Raw genomic sequence first — 22,541 nt, 5'->3', positions numbered from 1 at the left:
CAATGTAATGCATGTAAAAAGTACAATATTATTTTATATTCCATTTATAGTATGAACAATATATGAAATACTTGAATTCCAGGAATAAATTTCTAATCTTATACTTGATTGTAGACACTATAATAAAGATGACAACACTTTCTAATTTAATAAATATATTTTAATGGAAGACTAATTAATTTTTCTCAGGATATGTTCAATAACAATTTAAAGTAGGATTTCCAAGTCAAGGAAACATGCCTTTGTTAAAAGTTATTAGACTATTCTTAATAGTGCATTTTTTTATCAGATTGGATTGAGGCGATTCTATAACTGGTCTTTGATTTGTCAGTGGATATTCAAACAAACCTTCAAAAAAAGGTTAAGAAGACTGGAATAAAAATTAGGCCATGAGCAGCCCCAAATACCATAACAAGAAACATAATCTTGAAAAATGTCCTGAAGATGTATGCTTTAGCTGTAGCTAAAACACACACTCCTATTATTGTTGAAATTGCACTTTGTAACACTGGATAGCCTAGCAGATATAATGCCTCAATTGATTTTTGGTTTACTGAAGTCTTAGTACTGGAAACAAATGCATAAGATATGTGTGCAGAAAAATCAAAAGAAAATCCTATACAAATGACAAGATTAATCATGGATATGGAATCAAGATTGACATTCCAAAATGCCATGAAACCTGTTACTCCCACAATCACAGAAGCAATAGCAAAAGTTACCCACAAGGAACACATTGGATGAGGAATTAACAATAAGGCAACAATGAACATAGCTGTCGACGCAACCATGATATTCCGCACAGTGTTTTCTATGATTGCAGCATACTGATCAAAATATATGAATGCCTGGTTATACACCATTAGAGGAATCTCACACTTTTCGGCTGTTTCTCGTAATTGGAGTAACATTATTTTCTTATTGGTTGAGGAAGAAACACCCATAGTCTGAATGAAGGCCCGGGAGGAAATGATTTCATTTGATGTAATATTAATATCATATGTAAAAACTGGAAATTTACGTAAAAAATGAGACATACTATTCATAAAAGTATCCTTATCATTAGGCTCCTGTCCATTTCTTTTCATATAATCCATATATGTGTGTAACCAAAACTCTGTAAGATTTCTATCTACATAGTCATTTTCTTTAAAATTTTCTATACATTTTTCCAATTTTTCCCTTACATCTTCATCCCAGTAGTTAATACGTTCAGTAATAATAACCATAACCCTGGGACCATAATCCGAAAAATAATCTTCCTCTACATTAAAATATGGTGTAATGTAGGAATCATCACTTGCTAGATTTCGGAGGTCTAAACCTTCCTGCACTTGGAAACACCCATATATGCTGCTTATGATGTACAAAATGTATATCACCACCACAAAAAACTTGGACATGGTTCTTGTGAGTACAGGACCAAAATAGTCTCTAAAGAACAAATTCATTGGATGGATATCAGTTCCTTGTTCATCTGGGACAGAAGAAAATGGGAGACAGCAGGCCTTTTTTAATGAGGAATATTTCTGATCTGGCTTTTTCAACCAGCGTAGGCAGAGTATTTCTCTTTTACCATCCAGGGCCATAAATGCTCCAAAACAGGTGATGTTATAAAAATAACAAAAGAGCAGGGTTGTTCCTGTATAGATGCAAAAGTATTGTACGGACCTGAAAGAACTCATAATCCCTGTATAGAAGGCCAGGACATTGGTGATGGTGGTGATTGTAATGGACACTGCCACCTTTCCATAGACACTGGCCATCCGCTCTTTTATGCTATCCATAAGACTGGTCTTCTGCCAGGCAGAAATCATGATAAACATATCATCAACCCCAACACCTGTTAGAAAAAAAAAAAAGAAACAGAATCTTCGTACATATTAAATAAATCAAAAATTTAAAAGATCAACCTTTTCCTTTTTCAAGGTCTTATTTATCTTGCCCATTCTCTGCTTAAACACTAACTTTTCTATGATGCTTTCTCAAGTTGCCTCTGAATACACAACAGAATTCACCACTCCATTCTCTGTATTAAGTCTTTGTTTTGCACATGCCCCCTATTACTTGCATGGTATACACTGGTCCTAGCCTTCATTTAAGGTGATTGAGTGATGAGATCAGGAAACCTAGCTGATTGAGTGTTAGCTCAAGTAGCACCAGCAATGTATCTTTGATTTCACTAGATTGCATAGAAGATCATTTTCTTTTGTAAGCCATTTTACACTAACATACAAATACAACCGGCCAACATTCTGTTACTTAAAATAGAAGCTGGATATATGTGTTGTACAGTTAACATCAGGTTATTTATGTGGTAAACTTGAATGGTATCTCATACTTTACAGACATAGACCCAGAAACCTAGACAAATGCAATTTCCTGCTAGTCTATTTTGGACATCTAAAATGCTAATAATTTCATTTGCTAAGGATAAGACATCATCTCACTGCTCCTAAGGCCAGTGCTCCTGAGATCAGAAATATGTACCACAGTAAACCTTAAGAATCCTTTATTTATCAATGCCTACTAGGCAATTAGTTCCTTTCCACAAAGACAATTCATGATTGGCCTGAAATAGAACAGAAGAATGTTCAAGGATTCTGAAGTCATCAATAAAGACTGGGAAAAGATTACCAAAAAAAGGGAACTAGAAGGGTAACATGAGCATGTTGCAGATAGATTGCACCTCCCTCAAATTTTCTACTAAAGTTCACACTACTTTCAGTCTTGTGAGGCTTTGCTTCCATGGGTATTGATATAACATCAATACTTGGGACTGAAGTGTAGATTTTAATTTCAATTTCTTTTTTTATGGAGTACATGTTAAATTTGGGAGAATACTGGGAATTGCAACCTGCCTCCAGTTTAGATGTTCCCTGGGTATGATCAAGATAGGATGATCCAAATGAGCACAAAGCTATGTAGTCTATCATAACCTGCACTGTGGCACCCTTATTGTCACCAGCTTTGAGAATTCCAGTTGTGTTCAGTTAGACAAAAAAAGGGAACAATTACAAGCACTAAGGACCAAGAATGAACTCATTGATATGTTAGGTATTTAAAAACTAATTTTATTACTTACAGAACCTTGTTCAGAAATTGTCCTCACACATTTCTTGTTTAAATTGCTGAAATCATATATGTGTGTGTACATACACAATTCTATATATACAGAGACTGTATAAAAATGGCTTACACTAAATCAGATAATTCACCTTAACTATAGATACTTATGGCTCCAGAATACACGGAGTGATTGAGTGTGTACAGAGGTGTTCCTTGAAGAGCCACCTTTGGACAGCACATCCACCACCTCCTCCAGGAAACCAAAAAATTATTTTGTCCAAGTTGCTTACGTTCCAAATTTTAAATACTTTTGATTTCTCATGCTTACTGTAAAATAAATTCTGAAGATACCATGCAGTTGACAAAAACAATAGAAAACAATTGTGTAATTCCACACTTCAGAGATAGCATCCGTTTAGAATTTGTCTTATGTAAGTATGCATACAACTATCTCTCCATTTCAAACAATCCTGCTTTATAACCAGAAATTTTCATTTAACTTACATAATCTACCTTTTCAAAAAGACTGAATATAATTCAAGTATTTCAGTATGGTATGTTCAACTTGACAAATCCCATATTGATATGGGATTGGGTTGTTTCTGATATTTTCTTATTCTAAATCATACCAAAATGAACATACATCTACTTTTTTTTAGTTGTCTATTCATTAGAAAAAATTCCTAGAAATGAAAATGGTAGGTCAAAGATGCTCCCTTTTTAAATCTTATGATTTGTTGCAAACTTGGACCAAAAAAAAATTAAAAAGTGTCAGTTTACATTTTCCCACAGAAGAATATGAGGGTGTTCATTGGCATACAACCTTCTCCAAATCTTCAATCTTGCTAGAACTGATTATTCCAATAAGAAAATAAGCTGTATCACTTTTAGTCTAATTTGTTTTCCTTGATTCATCCAGAAGTCAAGGGTTTTGTTTTTTCTTATATTTGCAGTTTTGTGTGTGTGTGTGAAAGAGAGAGAGAGAGAGAGAGAGAGAGAGAGAGGAGTGGGGAAGGGGGAGAGAGAAAGAGAGAGAGGGAGGGAGAAGAAAAGTTGCTGTTCATGTCCCCTGTCTATTTGTCTATTTGGGGTACTAGATTTTTACAATTCTCATGATACATGATTCAATATGATTTTCCTGTTTCCTGACACTTCATTTTGGATCTGTGCAGCAACCTAAATACAATTCCTTCCCTTATCTATCCCACCCCCCTATATACACCATGTGTAGCCTCACATTTTTTTTTTACTCACCTAGAATAAGAAATGGTGAATTTGCAACTATGATCACAAATGGCACCCCAATGTACAACATCAGGCCAAAGCCGCTCACCACTGCAAAGGCAGCAGACACCACTCCAAAGACTGCAACCCACATTTTGTTTCGTACACAGTCAAACCTGTAAATTTGGAGGGAAAAATCATGAAATTTGCAGTAGTAGCTTCCATACTGAAATTCCATCAATTGATAACATTCTTGAATTGGACAACAAGTCAGAAACCTCTGGGGCAATAATTTCCACAGCTGTCTGCAGAATTCCTTTAAATTCCTAGGTACTATCCCAGACCAAATGACAGAAAAAGGGGTAGAGGACAGAAACGTTGGAAATCTCTAATTTCATCAAACTCTCCTGGATGATTTTTATGTAGCAAGCCAAACATTAATACACGTACTAACATTTAAGAATTTCAAAGATTCAAATCACTGAAGATGGTTAACTCCACTCGGATCTTCAGTAGGGTGTGAATGGACTATAATTGTTAATGGAAGGATGGAAGGTATCTTAGTTTTTTTGTTTTTTGGTTTTTTGTCCTATAACAAAATCATAGTCTGGGTAATTTGTAAAGAAAAGAGGTTCATTTAGCTCAGTTTTGGATATCTAAGAGCATGATGGCTCCCCTCATCGTGTATAATAACATGGTGGATGGTGTCATAGTGGGAATAAATGTGAGAGGGAATGTATAGTATACATGGCAAGACAGGAAACCAGACAGATTCAGGAGTTAAGCTTGCTCTTTTTATAATAACTTGCTCTCAGGAACTAATTGGGGTCCAATGAAAACTACATTAATCCCTTCTGAGGGTGGTACCCACAATCACCTAAATACTTTCCACTAGACCCCACTTCTTTTATCTATCTATCTACCTATCAATCAGTCAGTTATCTATTTTGTTGTACTGGGGGTTGAACCTAAGACTTTCTGCATGCTAGGTAAGTCCTCTACCACTGAGCTACAATCCAGTGCTTTTTTATTTTTATTTTCTGGGGATAGGGTCTCACTAAGTTGCCCAGACTGGCCTCAAACTTGTGATTCTTTTATCTCAGCCTCCCAAATGGATGGGATTATAGATGTGCATGACTGTGGCTAAGCCCTACTTCTCAAAGGTCTTACTACCTCTTAACACTGCCATACTGGGACCAACCTTACAGTACATGAACCTTTAGAGGAACAAACTCAAATCATATCCAAACTATGGCAGAGGGCAAGCTATACCAGAGACAAAATACATATCCATTTATGTTTTCACTCACCCCTGAACTCAAGGAAGCCATAACACAATAGCTCCTGCATTTCAAAACTAGTTCAGTGCATATTGTGGTTAACAAAATATATGAAGGCATTGTTTTAAATCATTTTCAGGATTCTCCTCTATTGGTGAGGAGGGATCTGTGGAAAGATTGCTATTAATTTACAGAAAAGGGGTTAAAACATACCATATTTTGAATGTCTCAACCAGTAATTATTCCTTGTCAGACCAGCAGAAGTAAGGATATGTACAAGACATTTTAAAGTATGATTCAGTGCTGCTTCTCCCCTACAGCCACAATGTTACGTTACAAAATATTAGCAATAAACTTTGGTTTTAGATTTTACTTGCCAAAAATTAATTCAAAAAAATAGTGGATATTTACCTCCAGATATTTTAGTAAGGGAGAAAAATCAAGTTTGGATTGGAAATTTAGGATGAACAACTAAGAACTGGAGCCAGTGATTCCAAAACAGCAGGAATATGACAGCAGACCATCTTTAGGCAAGATCACATTTAAATAGCTAAAATGTCATATTACAATAAAATTCCTACATTGAGGCTATATTTCACTTTCTCCCAATCTGTTGTTGCTATGAATTCAATTCACAGTTTCAAATCAACTCACATAACACATATACATACAAATTTCAGGGCCAACAGTAAAATACTTAAAACTTTTTAGAATGAGTACTTTCTAAAAACATCAATAATGGTTGATAGGAGTTTAAGAAAATAAAAAAGATGAATAAGTCAGAAAGACTAGTAAAGGGCTGGCAAGTCCCTTTTCCATAAAGGGCAATCCCATGTATATATGATACGCTCATTCCCTTTCCTCCTTCTGGTTTCCAGAAAAAAAAAATTTTTTTTTGGTGTGGAATTTTCAGGAAAGAGGGGAGTGAAGTATATTGTTGGTTGAAGTGACTTTGACTAGTTGTTATGTTGACTTAGTCTCTAAATGACCTTTCTTTTAAAGTTCAGCAGACAATAGAAGGAAAGTTTTGAATGTAGAACATTGAAGGCATTTGACGAATATATCCCAGTCCCCAAGAAGGATACTGGTTTAAAGAGTTAATCAGAACCACTAAGGAGGAGCATTAGAATGTTAAGCTTCTGGGAACCAATTCTGTAAATTATAATTCAGTATGTTTATAGTGAAGTTGCAGAATCTTTGTGTCTAAAGATATGATTCCAAAGAACAGGCAGATTTGTGCTTAAAAATTGGCAGCAAAATAGCCAATTTTCTGAATTTCTTGTTTATATAGTAGGGATAGTCTAAATTAGAATTTATTATATTTATTACAAAATTCAGAAAATCATGTTTATGCTTGGCAAGGCAACTACATCTCACTTGAAAGGTAGTGGTATTATAATGAGTAGAAAAAGCATACAGAGTATTGAGAAGGGTTGTCAGGTTTTATCAAAAGTTGATCTAAGGGCTGGGGATGTGGCTCAAGCGGTAGCGCGCTCGCCTGGCATGCGTGCGGCCCGGGTTCGATCCTCAGCACCACATACAAACAAAGATGTTGTGTCTGCCCATAACTAAAAAATAAATATTAAAATTCTCTCTCTCTCTCTCTCTCTCTCTCTCTCTCTCTCTCTCTCTCTCTCTCCCTCTCTCACTCTCGCTTTAAAAAAAATATATTTTAAAAAAAAGTTCATCTAATATTTGGTGTAGGTTTTTGTCATTTCCAGAAAATTACAAAATGTTGAAATACCCTGGAAGTGCAATGTTCCACTACCTGTTATGGTGTGAACTCCAATGAAGTTCAATTTGGATCATAAACTTTTGAAAAAGTCTTATTATTCAAGTGACTTGTTCTTATGTGAGCACTTTGTTAAACACTTAAAAGTTGGAAGATAATAAATACAGAACCCTAAAATGTGTTTGAATAAGGGTCTTTCATCAGGTAAATGCACATATGCAAGATATAACCTTCATGTATGTGTGTCAAGACAGGCAGATTGGAATATGACCTATGGACTATCTAGGAGACTCCATTCAGAACACAGATAAGAGACCCTCAGTGATCCAAAAGGAAAAGAAACAAGACATGTTCAAGGAAATTACAGAAGCATTCACAGAAGGATCATTTTTTTTTTAATTGAAGTTCAGAGAAAGCATATATTAGACCATCAGGAAGCTCTCATGTCCTCAGAATTTTCTCATTCCATTTCCTCTACTCTTCGAGCATGCTCCAACTCACAACCCAGGTGAGCAAGACAGAGAAAAAGATAAGTGGTTGGGGAGGGCTGGCAAGTCCCTTTTCCCCATTAAGGGCAATCTCATGTAGTAAGCTCCAGTCAGTAGAGGTGGAAAAACTTAGCTTCAAATTAAGTCATCGCTTGTGTTTATTACATTGATGTGGATATTTTAATTCTGACTGGAGGGCTTTGTCTTACCTAAAAATTACCACAAAAGTCACAGAGCCAGCTTGAGTTTTCATGGGGAAGAGGAAGAATTTGGTTTACCTACAAAACTTAAAGGGAGACAGGGAGACAAATGTAAAGTTGATTTATGCTTATATTTCATGAGTCCTGTGTGTTCCAGATATTGTTTCCACAAGTATGGAAAGTGTTCAAAGAGGGATATAAACCTCTGCATTTATATCTGCATTCCTGTCCACAATCATTTGTAAAGATAAGCAAATGTCTAGATAAATCTATACAGTTAAATAATGTGATTTGTTCTTAGACCTACCTACACATGAGAAACAGGAAATTTTTAAAATATAAATTGTCAGATTAAAACCTGAGATATTTTGATTTAGTAAGGTAAGGTCAAATTTAATTGTGAGAAGATCTAGATTAACTCTCTTTGGGGATATGAGAATACCTGGGATCATTCTGTGAGGTTCCTTCTAAAAATTCTAATGTTTGCTGCTATTTCTCAAATTTTAGCTTTGTAATCACAAAAAATCAAATCATGTCCAGTCCAACTTTTAAATGTTTAACAAAGTGCTCACGTAAGAACAATGGAACTACTCAAGTCAATTGAAGAAGAGCTTTGTTTTTATGTAGTAAAAATTATTATTTCAAACTTACAGTAGAAACAGGACTTGCTTCTTGGTACTACACAGCTATCTGCCTTTCAAATTAAGTTATTAGTCATAACTGATGCAATACATAAGGTAGGAAAGATACACTATATCAACAAAAACTGGCTACAATTTTCTTCTATTCCACTATTGCTGAAGGACAAAATTTCAAAAATCATCAGGCTTAAAAACTAAGAGTTTAGCATTAGACATCAGCAAAAGGGTAGAGAAGGAAGCACTCATCTCCTCACAGAAACATCAAAAAATAAGCAGAAGCTGTTAGAACCAATTTTGTGAATTCTGGAAAAACAGTCAAAACAGATCACCAAGTGAGTACAGAATCCAAAGAAAAGAGCACTTCAAAACAGGTTTTGTAGTAATTTCACATGCCCATACTTACAAATGGTAAAGTCTTAAAGTGTCAGGGATATAAAAGTGGACATGGTATTCATGTAGTAGTAGTCTCAAGTAGCAGTATTAAAGTGGTGACATCCCATGTTCCCAGTGTGGAATGATTTCCATGGATCTGGAGGGAGCTGAGCTGACCTATTCACAAAATGATGCATACATCTGTTCTAACCTGTCTGGGGCTAACTGGATACAAGGCATTCCTCTATGTTCTTCCTAAATTATAACTCAGGTTGAAAGAGCTAGAACACCATGCAAGCTGAATCCACACCCCTCAGATTCCTGATCCAAATATCAGAGTCCAAACACACAAAAGACCATCTGAAGCAAAAGATGCATTTCTCTGGGAATTTAGAAGATTCAAAAACAATCTTGTTCACTGGGAAATTTAGAAATTCACAATAAACAGTAACTCTTAAGTTCAAGGAAGAAATAAAAATCCCCAGTAGAGTATTTTTGATAAATATAAAAAAAAAACAAGTACTACTTTATTTGGGGTATAACTCCACATTTCCTCTAGAGTCTATTAGACAAATAAATAAAAATACTCATTAATTTATGTTACAGGGCATACAATGCATAAAGATAAATTTGGGAACAACAAAAGGAGAGAGGACAGAGATGTATAAGAGTAGAGTTTTTGTGTCTGTGAGGTTAAATTGGTATCAGTTCAATGTTCAGTCATGAGATATTTTGGCTAACAATAATATAGTCAATAAGGAACTACATACATAATGGTGGTCCATAAGATGAAAGCAGCTAAAAAATTCCTGTCACCTAGTGTGAATATATAGCTGAAGAAGACACAAGGAAAAAAAACAAGAAGGAAAAAAAACCTCCAAAAAATTCCTAACAAAGAGATTAAGAGAAGCTTTGCAGACCTCAACAAGCTCCTTAAAAAGTTAGAAAATTTGGATCCCAATACCAAAGGTTTTGTTAATAGAGAGGAATGTTTATGGTGCATTAATTGCTTATATAAGCAATTAATGATGGGGAAAAAAGAAGCAAACCACTGTGGACATATTTCTGAAAAAAGATACCTTTTCAAGAAGAGCCTTTGACAAGCTCTTCAGATGTTCCAGAAGAAGGCACTGTTATCATTGGAGGTGAGAGCTCCCTGGGTGTAACTGCTGCTCAAGACATTCCGGTGGGACAAGATGTACATGTGGAAGACAGTGATACTGATAATCCTGACCCTGTGTAGACTGAGATTAATGTGTGTGTGTGTGTGTTTGTTTTGTGTTTAAGAACTAGTTTAAAAATACAAAATAAATTTTAATAGAAGAGATTTCAGAATAAGCATATAAAGGAAGAAAATCTTTTTGTACACCTGTACAATCCATTTGTTTTTGGTTAAGTTTATCACAAAAGTCAAAAAGTTTTAAAATAATAAAAAGTTATAAAGCAAAATGTCACAGTAAGCTAAAATTAATCCAGTACTGAATTGTTTTCTTTTGTTTTGTTTTTGTGAATTTACTATAGCCCAAGTGTACTTAGTTCTAAGCATTAATAGTAGTGTTGTAATGTTCCAGGACTTCACATTTACTCCCCATTAACACACTGATTCCCCCACAGCAACTTCCAAACCCGAAAGCTATGTTCATGGCAAGTGCCCTATACAGGTATAATATTTTTATCTTGTATATCACATTTCAACTGTACCTTTTATATGTTAAGATACATTTGAATGCACAAATACTAATCATTGTGTAACAACTGCCTATAGTATTTAGTGTAGTAATATGCTATTTAGGTTTATAGCCAAGGAACAATAGGCTATACTATATAAGTTTGTATAAGGTTACCCTGTAATGTTTGCACGACATTCAAATTGCCTAACAACACATTTCTCAGACTGTATCCACATCATTAAGTGATGTGATCATAGATTGTTTTAAATTTAGGATGCTATATCTAATCCCCATGGCAACCACAAAAAAAATCTCTTAGAAACATCATAAAAGGAAATGAGAAAGGAATCAAAGGAGTTCCCTAGGAGAATATAAACTAAACTTGGGAGGGAAAAACATAATGGGGGTCAGGGGAAAGCTGTAAGACATACAGAACACAAACAGAAAAATGAATGGCAAAGGCAAGTCCTTATAGCAATTTCCTTAAATGAAATGGATTCAACTCTCTAATCAAAAGACATCCATTCACAGAATGGATAAAACATGATCCAACTATATGCTCTCTATACAGACGCACTTTAGATCAGAGACATAAATACATTGAAAGTGAAGTACAGAAAGAGACACATAGTAACTGAAGAGAGAGTTCTACATTAATAGTTAGAAAATTCAATATACCAATTTTAATAATGAATAAAACATCTAGACAGAAAGCCAATAAGGACATAAAGAAAATGAAGAGCATTACAAACCAGTTAGAATCTGCAGAGATGTAGAAAATTCAACCTAATGATAGGAGAATATACATTCCTCTCACATGCACATAGAACAATTCCCAATATAGACTATATGCTAGTGTTACGATTTGGATATTAGGTATCCCCCAAAAGCTCAAGTGTGAGACAATGCAAGAAGGCTTAGAGGTAAAATGACTGGGTTATGTCATCCTTAACCCAAAGAGTGAATTAATCCCCTGAGATTAACTGAGTGGTAACTGAAGGTAGGCAGGGTATGGCTGGAAGAGGTGAGTCATTGAGTGCATGCCTTTTCGGTATATATTTTGTATCTAGTGAGTCAGTGTCTCTCTCTCTCTCTCTCTCTCTCTCTCTCTCTCTCTGGTTCGTGGTGCAATGTCTTGAGCCACTTCCCTATACCACACTCTTCCACCATGATGTTCCACCTCACCTTGAGCCCTAAGGAATAAAACTGACTATAGACTGACACTGACACCTCTGAAACCATGAGCCTCCAAATAAATTTTCCTCTTCTAAAATTGTTCTTGTCAGGTATTTTAAACATTGCAGTGAAAAGCTGACTAAAACAAGCATCATCTCACTATGTCCTCACATCATTGAAGGAGCTGACAAGCTCCCCCAGAACTCTTTCATAAGGGCACTAATCTCTGTCTAGTCATCTCGCAAAGGCCTCAACTTTTCATACTATCACTAAGGGGATCTTTCATCATAACAATTTTGGAAAGGCACAATTATTCAGACCATACCAAGAAAAGTGGAAAGATTTAGAAGAGAGAAACAAAATGCCAAGTAGGTATGACAATTTCCTTGCCAGCGTACCCCATGTTGCTTAGAGGCAGGACTCGTGGAAACGAGTCATTACCTTGGACATTTGCAGTGACATTGCATGTATGTTTGAGAAAGGTGACCTTGCTCAAGGACCAGGGCGGATCTGGGTTTAGGGCGGATCAGGGTTTAGGGCTCTCCTTGGGTTTAGGGCGGTTCCAGGTTTAAGGTGTACCCTGCTGGGAATAGGGCATATCCTGCTGCCTCAGGCGTGCCCACTCCTAGAGCTCCTTGAGTTCCTTGGGATTTCCCCCAGAACGTGTTTTTCGCCAGAAGGTGATTGTAGTGTCAGTGTGAGTTCGGGAATAAAGAATTGCTGTTTGAATCTACAAAGCTGTGAGTGGCTCGTGATTTTGTGCCCAGCCAGACTGCAGCATTTGGTGGCCTGTACGCAGAGCGTCTGAAACTTGGAGGTAAGTGATATTGCTCGCCCCTGAAGGAGAGCAAAAGAATGGGTGACCATTTCAAAAAACAATGTGTTCTTATTTTGATTTATTTTGTTTTTATTTCAAGTTGCCTGTTCCTAGAACTTTCTCAGGCAAACTGGGGAAAATGGTTGACTCAAGGTTTAAAGTTGTTTACCCCTGAGGAAGAAAAATTGTTAGAAGAAGGAGGCATCCCAGTAAGACCAAGAACAGTTAGGGCATATGTTGATACAAAAAATGTAGCCCATGGCTTTTTAAAGACGAGTAATTAAGTATTTCAATGGGACCATCATGGTATCCTGTAGAAGGGTTTTTCTTCAACAAGAAAGAGATGGCTAGTTCTGTTTACTACAATTGTCTAAGATCTTGGTTTTTACAGACATCTGATTAATTTACAAAGCTAAAGTGTTAAAATATCAACCACTAAATATGAAATCAAGTACTCTTTACTTATTAAGTTCCATAAGGTAATATATTTAAACATTATGTGTGTTTTCATAAATTGGTAAATGGAAAAAGGTTTAATATTGCTTTGGTCTGTGTCTTTGCTGAGACAAGGTTACTAAGAGTTAAGATTCTATCATGTGTAATTTATATACAAAGAGTATAAGAAGTTTCAGTTGGGTTTCAATTATAGTATTATAGTACCATAAAAAAACATGAAAGTATTTCATCTTATTAAAGTGGAGTAATTTGTCTAAATTTAAAATTTTTATAAGGGTTGTTTCAGAATGTGAATGTATAAAAGGGTTAACGGCTAGAAAAGAGATATTAAAAGATTGAAGATGTGAAAATATATTTTAATATGGAAGGTTAAAAGAAAAAGAAATGTTTCTAGATGAGATAATCTCTGTGTGGTAAAGTAAAAAAGTTGTAAAATGCCATTTAAAAAGATTTTTAGGAAACTAGACTTACTTTAAAAGCTTGAGAAAGGAAGAAAGAAGAAAAAGGTATTTGTACATGGCAGATTGAGACAAAGCTTCTTAATGGAGTAAAAAAGGCCTTTGGTTGAAGGGCAGCCATGTAAACTAACATTAAGCGATTTAAACAGAATCTAAGCCTCACTTAAAAGAGTGAAGCTATAGGTGGTGAAAAAGTACATTTAAAAGTACAGTATAGATGATAATTGGAAGGCTTTAAAAGGTTAAATTGAAGGTGGTTAAGATGCCTTCATGATGGAGAAAAGATTGCATCATTCGAAGCCTAGTTATTCTTAAAAGCATTACTTAAAAAAAAAACATGAAAATGGAAAGATAATAGGATAAAAGATATTTAGATAAAGAAGATTAAAAACTTGAAGTGAAAACTTAAAAGACAGAAGTACAGAGAGTTAAAAAAAAGAGAAGATGTAGGAAGATAGAAAAGATGTAGGAAGATAAAAAAGATGTAGAAAGACAAGAATTACAAAATGGTTAAAAATGTCAAGTAAAGGTATTTCAGATAAAAAATACAAAAAGCTAAGACAAATATTAGATACAGATATTCAAGATAGAATTAAAATGTATTTATTAAAGCAAAAAGAGGGAATTGGAAAGGGGTATATACCCCCAAAGATAAACTTAAAATAACCCTTTTTACTCTAAACTTTTTAAATTTGGATTCATCAGGACTTAGTGCTGCAGAAAGGCATATGTATCCAAAAAATGTACATAACCTAAAGTACTTTGGAAAGATATTCTAACAGGACAATGGAAAGGTCCTGACCCAGTGATTGTCTGGAGTTGGGGTTCTGTTTGTGTTTTTCCACAGGGAGAATAGCAGCCGATTCCAGAGAGATTAACTAAAACAATTTCTACAGATCAAAAAGAAGATGATTTGACTCAAATCCATAACAGCTGATATCCAGAACTCCAGCTTGGCCATTCTTACATCTGCAACAGTGATTAACCAGGATGTTTTTTTCAATATCTATTTTATTATTGCATTTTTCCCACATCATAAAGTTCTATTTTATTTTTTGAGCTCATACAAACCTAGGTTAATGTTTTTCTGATCAGTTTTATTTTTTGACTGTGGAGTTTTTAAACATTGCAATGGAGATTTCACCTAGGTAAAGCTACAAGGCCTTTACTATTGTCTTATGTGTTGTACGTTTGTGTGCACATTTGTGTTTTGTGTTGTATGTCTGTGTGTGCGTATGTCCATATTTCATATATGAGGAGCGCTCATGAAAAAATGGATCCGAATTATTTTTTTTCTATTCACGTGATTTAAATGGCTTAATTTAAATCAGGTAAACAGCTGTTAAGGATTGTTTTTAAAGGAGGTTAACTGATCTGTTTGTTTACTTTCACCTTTCCTTTTCATTATATTTAATAATTCTTTTCAGGATAATGTCTCTTTAGCATCATTGCCAGAATTCCTATCTTCATCCCAGTGCCGGTGAAGGCAAAGATAAAACCAAACTACAGCTTCTATGATAGCTATCACAGTAAACTGTATAAACTGATGCATCAATGAATATAACTCAACAACTAATGCTCAATCAAGGAGTCAACTTACTTTGGGAGGAAACGGACATATTGATAGCTTCCTCCGCTTTGAACTGCTTGCAGAACTTGCCTGGACTATGTAACTATGGTTTGGTGCAGCGAATTGTGGTAGTGCTGGCATATCTTTGCTGATGGTGTCACCAGTGATGCAATTTTTCCAAAGAAGCCATCAATTGGCTTGGCATTTCTGTATCCTCCTCCCTTCTGCTAGTGACGGTCTAAACTTTGGGGGCCAACAGAGGTGAGGCAAAGAACCTCACCCCCCCACTGGCACCAAGGCCAAATTTGGGGGCCAACAGAGGTGAGGCAAGAACCTCACCCCGCCACTGGTGCATAGGCCTATCCACAAGTATGGCTGTATGCTGGACCGGTAGTCAGTGACGGGTATGATCCAATTGCAGTGGTATCAACCTAAGACAGGAGGCTGACGCCTAAAGGTCAGTTTTCCGATGACGGGTAAGAACCATATGTTGAATTGGACAACCTACCAGGCACGGTCCTTAAGCCACACTGCTTGTTGTTTAATTAATCAGAAGAGGGGAGATGCTGAGAGCCATTAGCCAAGTAGGTATGACAATTTCCTTGCCAGTGTACCCCATGTTGCTTAGAGGATGGACTGGTGGAAATGGACTTGCTTTGGACATTTGCAGTGACATTTAGCCAGAACGTGATTGTAGAGTGCCGGTGTGAGCTCGGGAATAAAGAATTGCTGTTTGAATCTACAAAGCTGTGAGTGGCTCATGATTTTGTGCCCAGCCAGACTGCAGCAGGTAACCTAAACAAATGAACAAATTCCTACCAACACACAAACTACCTAAACTGACTCAAAATTAAATAGAAAATCACTATAGACATAACAATTAAAATTGAACCAATAATCATAAAACACCCAAAAAGTGAAGTCTGGGACCAAATGGTTTCACTAATTAATTCTACCAAACATCCAAAGAGAATTAACAATGATCCTTCTCAAACACTCTCAGAAAATTGAAGCAGAGGGAACACTTCTTACACTGATATCAGAACCAAAGACCTAACAAGAAAATTAGACCACTATCTCTTATTTATACAGATGTGAAAGTCTTCAACAAATTCTAGCAACACAAGTTAAAAACATAATAAAATAGTTCTATATCACTGTCAAACAGGATTTACACCAGAACGCAAGGGTAATTCAACAGGAGAAAACCAGTCAACATAATCCATCACATTAATAGAACGAAGGAAAACACGTAATTTTCTCAATATATGCTGAAAAGGCATTAACAAAATCCCACACTGTGATGTTAAAAAAATACTCAATGACTAAGAATAGAAGGAAGATTTCTCCAAATGAGAAGGACATTTATGAAAATTTCACAACTAACATCATATTCAAGACTGAAAGATGGGAAGATTTTCATTTAAGATTAGGGATAAGGCCAGGATGCTTGCTTTCACCACTGATATTTAACACTGTTCTGGAAGTTCCAGCCAGAGAAATTATACAAGAAATAGAAAATAAAAGATATTCAAATAAGAAAGAAATAGAAATATCCCTTTTCACAGAGTATATGATCCCATATACAAACATTCCAAAGAATCTACAAGACAACTACCAGGGTTAATAAATAAATTCAGCAAAACTGCAAGATATAAGATCAACACACAAAACCCAGTTGTTTCTATACATGTGCAATAAAAAATCCAAAAAAGAACTAAGAAAATAATTACATTTAAATATCTCTAAACAAATTCAATGCCACGAATAAATTTAACCAAGCAAGTGAAAAGACTTGTACATTGAAAATACCAAACATTAGTGAAAGAAACTAGACATAAAAAGTGAAAAAACCCCTAGCTCATGGATAGGATGGATAGTTCATGACATTTATTGCTAAAATGTCAATCCTACCCTAAATAATTTACCTTTCAACACAATTCCTATCAAAATTCCTTTTCTCCTGAGAAATGAAGAAAACAGTTCTCAAATTCCTATGGAATTGCAAGGAGCCCCAAATGACCAAAATAATCTTGAAAAAGAACAAAGTTGGAGGACTCAATATTATTCAGACAATATAAAGGAATGTTCTGATACCTGCTATAAGATGGGTGGATCTTGAAAACATTATGATAAGTGAAATAAGCCAGTAAGAAAAAAAACAAGTCTCTAGAATAGGTAAATTCATAGAGATAGAATTTAGATTAAAAATTCACTGGGACTTGGAGGAGGGAGCTACTGTGCATTATTGCATAATGGGCAGAGTTTCTGTTTGAAGTGATGGAGAAATTTGGAAATAGATGGTTGCACAACAGTGTGGACATAATTAATATCATTAATTGTACTACTAAAAATGGTTAAGATAGCATATCTTATATAATATTTATATTTATCACATCTTTTTACAAAGTAAGAGATAAAAAACTAATAAAAGTGTCTTACCTGTAGCATGAAATAATTGCAAATATTATGATTAGAAGGTAGGCCAAGTGAAACAAAGGGACCACTGTCATAGAAGTTGCCTCAAATTCCAGTTGTCTGGAAAGTGATGTAAAGTGGACCACCTGCCACAAAAATATACTCAGGTAAATAGCTTTGAATTTCAATATTGTATATGAGTTACAAACACTATTGAAATACTTTAGCTTATTGATAGAAACATAAAATTTAAGATCAAAATACATGGGTTATAATTTTAGAATAGAGAAGATAATATAGACTTACTTCTTCCCACAAAATCTGTTGAGCTTTCCAAACTCTTTTAAAAATTGAATATACCCAAACTGAATGTTATTGAAGTTGTGAAATCATGTCTTCCTTAAAAACTAAAACGTGCTCTCTCACTCTCCCCCTCTCCTCTCCCCTCTCTTCCCCTCTCCCCCTCTCCCCGTCCTCCCCCACCCCTCTCTCTCCCCCCACTTATCTTCTCCAACTGGCTGCCACAGTCCCGCTAATAAAATCTCGGACAGGTAAACGGTTGTTTGGGCTTATTGAGTTTACGGGGCTTTTCTGCAGTTCCTACACTGGTGCCGAAACCCAGGATGGGGATCCCCATCACTCAAGGTGGAACCCCATTCCCAAACTTCGAGCCCAACAGTTCCTGTCGTAGTCCACTCCTCTGATCACCTGCCTGACATCCACCACCGGCCTGCGAATTGGGATTACCAGCTACTTGCCAACGAGCTGGACGACACTCACGTCCACTCATCCCAAGAAACCTCCACCAAGTGCTGAAAGATGAAGATACAAATGACAATTCCTCCGAAGGGCCATCTCTACCCCACCATGCCAAAGAAATAAGCCCTTGGTTTTCAGCTTTATATGTTCTAACTTGCCTTCTCCTGGGCATAGGCCTTTTTCTACCAGCCCTACAGACTAGATGACATGCCAGAAATTAATGCTGTTTCTTTTCATAGCTGCAGGGCACATTCATGAACTTCTCTCCGGAGGAAATCCATGCCTTCAGTGCATGGATATGGGGCCTCCTGGCCCTCCTTCTCCAACCAACTGACCTCCCTCCCTCCCTCTAAAGGACACCCCTTCTCAGCAGGAAGTAGCAAGATAGATTACAACGCCCCCAAACCAATACAAAAAAGGGAGGAGTGTTGGTAAAGATGGCACCCAGAGCGCTTCTATTCTGGGAGCTCAGGTCCATGGCACTGAATGGGTGCGAACCATCACCTCCAATGCCTGTGAGTTGTGCGAACTTTGAATGGCACACCTCCAATCCCTGAAGTGGAGCGAACTCTCAGCCAATGAAGAAGTAACAGCCCACTTGCCTTGCTCTTTCTCATCCTGCATTGAGCCCATAAATATCAACACCCTGGTCGTGTTAGCTCTCTCTCACTCTCCCCCTCTCCTCTCCTCTCTCTTCTCCTCTCCCCTTCCCCCTCCCCCCTCTGCACTCTCTCTTGCTCCCTCTCTCTCGACCCCCTCCTCTTCTGCGACTGGCTGCCACAGTCCTGCTAATAAAATCTCGAACAGGTTAAAAAAAAAACTGAAACATGTGTTTTGTTTTGTAAATTTTTACTAGAATGGTATCTTTTCTTATTTTACTTGCAAAAGCATCATTTCAAGAAGGCCTGCTCTTCAGAAGGTCTTTCCAGTGCGTGTCCCACTTTCACCAATACTGCCAGAGCCAAAATTACCGAACACCTAAAAGTACCTTACACTAAACTAGGTGCTTTATCTGTAAGCAACTTGAAAAATGGTGAGCTAGTTATCTTCTTAATACCATGGAACTTCCCTCAAAGTCTCATTTTAATCCCAATGAGCTCCAAACAAGTTTTAAGGGGCTCTGAGAAATCAGAAAAGACTGTCTGAAGGTATGATTTTTCCAGGTAATTTGATTAAAACAAACCCAAAATGAAATGTGAATCCTAAACGTAGGATTTGTGTTATGGACCAGAATATCAATAATTATTTATAATTTATGGTATCCTTCAATGTTAATTAAGAAAGTTGGATAAAGGGCCAAATGCTACACAGCACACCCAGCTTTGAGTCAAGGTCCCCCTCAAATAGGAAATACTATTGTTACTGTCCTTCCAACAAGCCTTTCTCATACTTCCCACCTTCTCTCAGCTTCCCTGTACCTGGATATTTTTAAAGGCCAGCTTCTCCTTAAGGTTGTAAAATTCGTCCAGAAAATGAACCAGCCACTCCTTGCTCCGCTCGCTGTCCTCCTTGACTTCGGTCTTCAGATAGTACAAGAGCCTCATGGCTTTGGTTTCCAGAAGTAACTGGTTCTGTCCTACAGCATCGCCCAAGGTATTTCCACCAAAGAAGCCAGCCAGGTAGATGAAGTGGTTCTTAAAGTTATGCATGGGGAAGGTGAATGTTTTCAGGTCGAGGGATTTGTTCCTCTGCCAGACGTACAGGAGTGGGTTGGAGGGCACACAGAAGGTCTTGTACTTGGCACACACCTCTCTGTAGTGGATCGGGGCTCCATTTTCCTTTGTCACACTCAGAGTCTGCACTGCTTGGTCTAATTTACTAACTTCCTCAAAGATCTCTGATTCCAGCAGTGTTTCCTTGTTGGAGACCACCAGAATGGAAGCGAAGTTGGTCTCACTGCTGCTCCTGGTAGAGGAGAAGCGATACGAGTCATTGGTGGTGAAATGTGCCTGCACAAATCGCCGCTCGGCCTTGGCAGGGCTCCCGATCGGAGTGTACTGCTCCTCGAGGTTTTCTTCCTCCTCCTTGGGCAGGTAAATGAAACCGATGCCAAGCGCAGCCGTCAGCAGGATGGGGACCAGCAGGAAGATCCAGGGGTGTGAACCCACACACCATCCCAGCCGTTGGAAGGCGCGGGAGAGCGGCTTCTCGAGGCAGTTGGTGTGGCAACGAGTTCTGTGGACTGTCTCAGTCTCTTGAGTTATCCTCGATGGCTCTCGCTGAGGGGTCCTCAATGAATCCTGGGGCGGCTGCTGCGGCTGCTGCGGTGGCGGCGGCGGCGGCGGCGGTGGCTGCTGCGGTGGCGGTGGCGGTGGCGGCGGTGGTGGTGGAGGCGGCGGGGGTTGCGGCGGCGACGGCTGCTGGGGCTGCAGCTGCGGCTGGGGCTGCGGAGGCGGCGGCTGGGGCTGGAGCTGCTTGGATTCCTGCCTCAAGGGCTGTAGCCGCTCTGCGCTCTGCCCTGAAGCCCAGCTCGGTTGTGACTCCCGACCCTCCTGGGCCAGCAGCTTCGAGGCGTCGAGCAGCGGCCGCTGGGGCCTGGGCAGCTCCGGGGAGTCGGGTCCAATCCCGATCTCCGACCGCTCCGTGAACTTGCCCCCCGACTGCCCCTCCTTCGCAGGCTCGGGTGGGGGCTCTGGGTTGACCGGCTCCTCTGGCTCCGGCCCCACCTGAGTCTCAATTTCCGCCCGAGGCGCAACCTTAGAGGAACTAAGACTCATTTCCAGGAGGCCCAGGAGGTGTTCTCTTGCGGGACTGCGGGTTAAAGAGTCACTCCCATCTCCACCACCCGACGGTTTCCTGGAGAAATTCTAGGAAGTCTTTGAGCTGGGAATTCTCGCGCCCGGAAGCTAGAGACATCCTTGCAGAGCACGTGGTCTGACCCCGCCCTTAACTGGCTCGAGACTTGTTTGACGTTTGTCAATTCCCGCGAAACACAAGAAACACTTTGCAAATGGGATCAAATGCGTGCCTGGCCTAAAGGACTCATAATTTAGGGGGTGGGGGGCGAGAATTTGACAAGTCCTCAATGACCATTTACGGGCACACAAATGGAAAAGAAACATTGTGTGTCTCAACTAGCATCCTGTCCTTTCCTGGAGTTTATCTAGTAGCAATTTTCAGGTAAGGGTTTTTTGTGAACCTCACACACTTGACTTAGTTCCTATTGCTATTCGCTGTCTTCATAATGCCTTGCTCTTGTAAAAATTGGAGGTGAGGACATGGAATGGAAGTGCAAAAGTCTAAATCTTTGTATCCCATTTCTCTTTTCAAAGGAAGGGCCAAATGTGATCTTTATAATTACGCTTTTCTATGAATTTCCATGCATATCAAAGACATTAAAAAATATACCTTTTTCTTTAATAGTATTACAAAAGCTGTTTGACCAATTACATTCTTCATCCAGTATGTCAGAGGAGCTTGAGGTACCTGTCACTACATCTAGAGTCATCTGTTCTCTTCAACTGCTCTTCATCTGATTTCCAAAGTATGGATGAAACCCAAGTTAGCCAGAATCCTTTTGATGGACCCATAGGTTTAGAGTCATTTGCTGCTTTAAATAGTGCTCATGGAATGAATGTATTTTATTTAACCCATATATAGCAACCATATCTGTGAAATAATTTTAGAGTAGATTTACTAAAGGAACAGTCCTTTAAAATTTTTATAGCTATTGAGAAATTAATATGCAAAGAAGTTGTATCATCTTATATCCTCATAAGCAATGTATGAGTTGTTGTGTTGCCACAGTGTGTCCCACAATGTCAGCAAAATGATTTGTGCCATTGGTATTTTTAGTTTAACTTTGAATTTATTGTTTAGTGTCCTATTTCCTTTTGGCTGATTTTCCTATTGGAGGACTGAGATTTTCTTCTTGATTTATAGGATCCACTCATATATTAAAGAAATTACTAGTTTTCCTGTGATTATAGTTACATGTCCTCATGGCCCCCTCTACTTTTGCTAGTTGCCATGTCTTATTTTTGTATTTGAATTAGCTAATGTTTTTCTATTATGAGTTCTAAATTTTGTACCATAGTAGTCATACCCCTCTTCTCCCTTTTATGATTATGATTGCTATGGTTTGACTATACTTATTCCTACAAAACTCATATGTTGGAACTTAAGCCCCATTTTGATAGTTGGTAAGACTAAGCTCTCATGAATGAGATTATGGACCTCATGAGTCTAGATGCCCTTTGACCCTTACCTTC

General features: G+C 37.8%; 1 protein-coding gene across 1 annotated transcript; it reads right to left on the bottom strand.

The window, feature by feature from the left end:
* Positions 1-350: 350 nt before the first annotated feature.
* Ptchd3 (patched domain containing 3) lies at positions 351-21,047 on the bottom strand. Its single transcript, XM_076872896.1, has 4 exons — positions 19,749-21,047; positions 17,596-17,717; positions 4,324-4,469; positions 351-1,843 (listed from the first exon to the last, which is right to left on the bottom strand). Exons 1-4 carry the CDS (start codon positions 21,045-21,047, stop codon positions 351-353), a joined length of 3,060 nt encoding a protein of 1,019 aa, XP_076729011.1.
* Positions 21,048-22,541: the final 1,494 nt, after the last annotated feature.

Source organism: Callospermophilus lateralis, chromosome 13, assembly GCF_048772815.1.
Source record: "Callospermophilus lateralis isolate mCalLat2 chromosome 13, mCalLat2.hap1, whole genome shotgun sequence".
In the NCBI taxonomy this organism is placed as follows: domain Eukaryota; kingdom Metazoa; phylum Chordata; class Mammalia; order Rodentia; family Sciuridae; genus Callospermophilus; species Callospermophilus lateralis.
The sequence above is the reverse complement of the archived record's forward strand: the minus strand, read 5'-3'. Positions and strand labels throughout refer to the sequence as shown.